The sequence below is a fragment of the Lipophrys pholis genome (genome assembly GCF_963383615.2).
Source record: "Lipophrys pholis genome assembly, chromosome: 5".
Taxonomy (NCBI): Eukaryota; Metazoa; Chordata; class Actinopteri; order Blenniiformes; family Blenniidae; genus Lipophrys; species Lipophrys pholis.
In genome coordinates, this window is record NC_137628.1 from 27,280,916 (window position 1) to 27,286,915 (window position 6,000).

Sequence of the window (6,000 nt, forward strand, 5' to 3'; positions counted from 1 at the left end):
TTTTCTTTTTCTTTTAAAACGGGTGTTGTGCCATGTTCTGCCAAAAACTCTCTTCCCTTTTTCTGCAGAAGTGCTCGCAGTCGATTATGTGACCAGTTAGAATTACATGAGCGTGCTGCCATTTGACTTTGTACTAGCCGATGTTATTTCAGCTAAATGTAACTTGTGAATCAGTAATTAATCTGAACCAACACTCCACAACACCACATGATTACCTGCACACTACTAAGACAGGCCTAATTAACAGAGATTAGTACAGTAATGCCATTTTTTGGGATTAGTAACTGTATTCAGGTACACCACTTTTGAGTCAGATTACAATCTATGACTTTTCTTCAATAAAATCAAGTTGGTTCTGATGTACCTATAAAGTGTATATTCTGTAAGATAGAATCAATTCTTTACTTATCAGAGAGCCGAAAAGGTTGTGAGAAGATTTTTATTTTTTTATTTTTTTAATGATTCCTTGATGTGTATTGGTACGGCTTCACAGAGGGACGGGTCTTCCTGTCCTTGTCAGAGGTGTGTGTCTGTCTGTCTGTCTGTCTGTGTGTGTGTGTGTGTGTGTGTGTGTGTGTGTGTGTGTGTGTGTGTGTGTGTGTGTGTGTGTGTGTGTGTGTGTGTGTGTGTGTGTGTGTGTGTGTGTGTGTGTGTGTGTGTGTGTGTGTGTGTGTGTGTGTGTGTGTGTGTCTGTGTGTGTACTCTGCACTGGTCCAAACCACTGCACAGCCGAACTGTGGCGTTATTCTCCCCAATGGACAATCAATGAGGATCATGGGACGTAACGTGTGACTGAACAGTCACTCACTGTCTTTGTGCGTCATCTCTTCTCTGGCGTCTCGTACGGGGTTCGGTCTCCTTGACACCGGGTGTCGGCGCGTCTCTCCGTTGTCACGTTGCTTCGACTAACAAGCTGCGTTTGTAGTTTTAACCTGTCGTCGTGCTGATGTGTGACAGATGTGTCTTATTAGCGGTGGGAAAACAGACAGAATAAAGGGACGAGTGACATCTGGAGGAGTTACGGTTTCTTGTCCAAATGACACCCGGGAGACTCAGTGTGTGTGTGTGTGTGTGTGTGTGTGTGTGTGTGTGTCTGTGTCTGTGTGTGTGTGTGTCTGTGTCTGTGTGTGTGTGTGTGTGTGTGTGTGTGTAGCCGCCCGCTGCAGAGGATTTCTCTCACCTTCCCCCGGAGCAGAGGAAGAAGAGGCTGCAGGCGAAGATCGATGATATCACCAAAGAGCTGCAGAAGGCGCAAGACCAAAGGTGAATACATCACCAACAATATCACAGAGATCTCTGAGGGTGGAAGAAGAAAAACAAACAAAAAAAACCAACAACAACACCTCTGTGCTTCTCATGTTGGCCGGCAACAGCTGAGCCGACAGTGAAACCTTTAATGGGCGAGTTAAAAGACTCGGCATCTCCCAAGCGTTGCTTTGTGTTGCTCTGCATCACATTACACACCTGATTCTTCTCTGGAGCTTCTTTATCTTCAAAGTGAAGCACAAATAGAAGCATAAATGAGTGAAATACACCATACCTTTGTATTTCAGACTATACAGCATTATTAGTTTTGTGCAGCCCGGTTTCGAAGATCTCCACCAGCCTGCACCGAGGCCCGGCACAAACTTTCTTTAAAAAAAAAAAAATTCACTTTAGTTTTTAATTTATATTGTTTTATTTATACATTATATTTTTCTCCTTTTTTCAACACAGACAGACAGAACAGAAGTTTATCCTGAACAAATTTAGTTGAAGTTAACAGAACAAGACAGAAATAGGAGATATAAGAAAAAGAAAAGTAAAAGCAAAATGGAAAAGAGGAAGAGGAAGAACAAAAAGGGTAATATCCTGTTGGGAGCTTCATTCTATTTTGTGAGTTCGTTTGCAGTTTGCAGTTGATTAGTTTTTCAATTGTCTGTCGCTATCCGGATTCCTAAAAACAGTCAATTTCTTCCACTTATCTTCTTGTAGTCTTAGTCAAGTAGTAGTTTTTACATTGTGTAGATTTCCTGTATTATGTCTGTCTATTGTTCCCATGTCCGTGGATCCACTTTACCCCATTTCCTTGTTATAACCTTTTCTTTCCAGCTATTAGTAATATTTTAACCAGATATCTATCCCCCTACATGTATGTCGTTAGGGTTACCCAAATAAAGTACCATACAGCTCTTTGGAATGTCGTATCTTGTCTAAAACATCTTCTGGCAATTCTAAAATACATGCATATGGTCTGTATTGGCTCGTCCACATTCTCTCCCAACAGGGCTGATTTACGTTCGAGTAAAACTTTTTAAATTAATTTCCCAAACAATATGGTGTCCTTCTCCTTCTGGTCGCCCTCAGCGAAGCACTGGAGAAGATGAAAGGCGTGTACGAGCAGAATCCACAGATGGGGGACCCCTCCAGTCTGGAGCCGCAGATCACGGAGACGACCCAGAACATCGGCCGCCTGAGGGGGGAGCTCACCAAATACGAGGTTACCACGGACACACACACACTGGAACTGGTGTTTGGGGCTTCTTCTTCTTTTTTTTCCTGGGAAGTTCTGATACAGTATATGTGGCTGGTTCATCACAGACGTGGCTGTCTGAAGCAGTGGGAGGAGAGGAATCTGCCAACGCCATCAACAATAACACGCAACATGGGTAAGACACTGGTTCACAGAAATGACCTGCAGCTGCATCTCTGCTCTACTTCGTTCACGAGCATAAAAAATACAAAAAACTTTAAATCAGCCTTCAAACTCTAATGTAAAATGGTCTCATCTGATAGTAAAAGTAGCAGAATGAGTTTTTCTACAGTTTTCTTAGTTGTCTCCGTCGGGACCAAGATTAAAATAAAAATAAAATGTCGGTCCTGCCAGAGATTTAAAAAAAAAAAAAAAAAAAACAGATTTGAAAATCAAACTTCATTGGATAAGGCATCCGGAGGGATTGTTAATGTCGCTACAGGAGATTCTTGAACATCCATCTTTAAAAAATTCAATGGCGCAGGACTCCGTACAGAATACATCGACCGTATCGAACTGCAACGCGAGACACTTCACATAAAGAATGGAGTCATTAACGGAGTAGACTGGATGTGTATGGAAATACTGAAGCACTGAAAATATTCACATTTCACTGATTTAGTCTCAGAACGTTGTGACACTCCCAAAAATAAATCTTTGGTGTGAGGGGAGAGCGCGAACCACTCCACACTGTCACACAAGCAACTTTCATTTAAACGTGTTTGCAAACAGCAAGAAAAGCTTGGAAAGTTTTTTTCTAAATGATAAAAGATGGCAAATTAGATTTTATCACTTTTGGGAAACAATGTGCTGGAAAGTCGTGCAACATGCGAGTTGGTGAGTCATGGACCAACTATTCAGTTTATTGTTGAAGAGTTCAGGGCCTATCGGAGCTCTGAACCCTTTGAGTGAATAAATACAACAAAAAAAAAAAAGACTAAACCTAAAAATCACACTTCAAAATGTAAGATTTTTGGATTTCTGAGTGTTGGGGAAGTGGATCTCTGTCTCAACAGGAAGGGCATCTGATATAAAAACAGAACAAAGAAGGCACTTTGGATGCTATTTTAGTATTTGGGAGCACAAAAAAAAAAAAAAAAAGAACCTTGAGGAATTGTTCATTGAGGATGTTAAAGTAAACTTTGTTTCTGCAGCCATAAAAACACTAATTGAATCTTGAGTGGGCCAGACCGGTTTAAAAAAATAAAATACAAAAATAAACAAACACACGTACAAATACTTCCCCTTTGTTTTAGTGTGAAGAAGTAATAATACTTTGATTTAATATAGAATAGAAATACTTTTATTAGTCCCTGAAGGAAATTCTTGATGTACTTGATATACTACTAAAATGTACTTCAAATTGTTTAAATTTACAAAAGAAAACACGTACAGTTTCAGTATTATCCAACGCTTAAGGTGTGAAATACAGTGAAAACCCATGTTGGCTCTTCAGAGTGCGGATTTTTCTCTTTAAATTGCGATGCCACCAAAATGTACTGCTCCACCCAATAACACAGCTGACCCAACACGTTTATGTCGTTTATACACTGTCAATGACAGAATTGGATGCAAAGAAGAAATCGAAATTCCCAACATGTCTTCATGATAAATGGTTAAGTGATAGGTCGAATGTTTCTTCAGTAAAATGGTAGTTTTGGAACTGAATGTGACTAAAATGTAATGAGGATTATTGAAAACACTATTGACATATGACGAGTGCAAAAAGTAACAGTATACTCTTGCTTTTGCTTTTTTATTGAATATTAGTCAAAACATCTTTTATAATAAACATGAGAAGAAACTGTTGCCTAGTTTGAGGAAAACTTTTGTCACGGTTGACAGTCAAATGTGTACTTCTTGTTTTCAGCCCAGCAAGGCGTCTTTCACGTCCTTTAATAATATATATAAAATATATATTTCTTTTTTAAATGAAGCTGTAATAAATGCAAAGTCTGACTGTCTTGCCTGAATGTTTCTCTCTCCAGAGTTGGGGCGGTCGAGCGGTCTCACATCTACACAGACTTCGACGACGAATTTGACGACATAGAAAATCCCATTGGCCAGTGCACCGCCCTGTACACCTTTGAAGGTACGACCGAACGTTCGGTCGACTCGTTTGCACTCGGATCCACCTCCAGACCCCTTCTACATCTCTTACCCTGTGCAGGAAACAGCGAGGGCACCATTTCCATCACGGAGGGAGAGCAGCTGAGCGTCATGGAGGAGGATAAAGGAGACGGCTGGATGAGAGTCCTTAAATCCAACGGAGAGGAGGGCTATATACCATCATCCTATGTCAAGCAGGCATCTTAGCTCGCGTCCCGGGAGCTCGGCGACAGAAGTTGAGAGCCAAAGGTGAATGCAAAGTCATCCGAGATAATTGGAGCGCTTCTCGGCATCTTTTATCTCGGCCGCTGACGCGTGTGTTCAGATGAAAGTGAGTGATTATAAAAGCTTGTTATCGAGGCTGATTGCAATATCATACACTCCTCGTCTCAGCTCGCTGTGGCAGGAGATGCCGTCTCTTAAGTGCAGACTGTCAGTCCTGCCGGATCTTTTATAGATATCAGCTCTTTTAAAACTTAAAAAAAAAAAAAAAAAACACACACAAAACTTTTGAATGTATTCCTGAAACTTTCTGTCACAATGTTGAGTGACGACTCCTCTAACATATCCAGCATTGTAGTTCCCCGATGCTACAGTATATTTATCGCGATGCCTTTATCTGCACACACGACTTTCCTACTGGTGGACTTTTTCCTCTCTGCTCAGAACCCCCCCCCCCCTTCCTGGCAGGATAATGTGATTTTCTTTTTTTAAATCGTGGTGATGTTTTATGACTTTTAAACTGGATGAAAACCACTACCCTATAAGCAGTGCACACACACTATATCTCTCAGTGGATGGTGACGATAACGAGAAGCTTCCGTCTGTCTAACTAGTGTTCAGTCGCCTATATAAGGAGTGAGATATGAGGGAGCTCTCTGTCTTGTTTCCCTTCCTCTTATAAAGTCTCAGTTAACACGTGGAAATGTTCCAGTGAGTTTTCACTCTGTTCCACTCACACAAACCACTGAAGCTTCATTAGTAACTTCAGACTTATTTCGATCTGTTTCTGAAAAAATACGCCGACTCGCAGTGTGGCACGGAGGAGCCAAGCGCTAAACCCAAAACACCCATTTTCTTTGGGACCAACTGGAGGGATTTGATAGAAACCCGGAGAAGAACAGTACATGTTCATGGTAGATACAGTGAATTTTTTCACTTGCCTCATATGATACTATAAACTTGTGTAAAAACTCCATCAGTAGTTGAAATCCCTCGGCATCCCGCTTCATTGTCAACAAAATGTGTTCAAGTTTAAAACTCCTTGCGTACCACAGATAATCATCTTCAAAGAATTCGACTCTTAATTTAAAGGTATTCAAGTATGTTTTTTTTTACCGTTTTAGTTTAATCAGTGTTAATATTTTAAAGAACGCAGT

General features: G+C 40.8%; 1 protein-coding gene across 4 annotated transcripts in view; it reads left to right on the forward strand.

The window, feature by feature from the left end:
• trip10b (thyroid hormone receptor interactor 10b) overlaps nt 1–5,192 on the forward strand; it is a 28,485-nt gene extending 23,293 nt beyond the window's left edge. For all 4 annotated transcript variants that reach the window (XM_080463503.1, XM_080463502.1, XM_080463501.1 and 1 more), the window contains 5 exons: nt 1,154–1,263; nt 2,347–2,479; nt 2,581–2,648; nt 4,501–4,604; nt 4,683–5,192. In XM_080463503.1, coding sequence (XP_080319629.1) covers nt 1,154–1,263; nt 2,347–2,479; nt 2,581–2,648; nt 4,501–4,604; nt 4,683–4,828 — 561 coding nt within the window. In that variant the 3' untranslated portion in view covers nt 4,829–5,192. The remainder of the gene's footprint in view (nt 1–1,153; nt 1,264–2,346; nt 2,480–2,580; nt 2,649–4,500; nt 4,605–4,682) is intronic.
• The last annotated feature ends 808 nt before the right edge of the window (nt 5,193–6,000 follow it).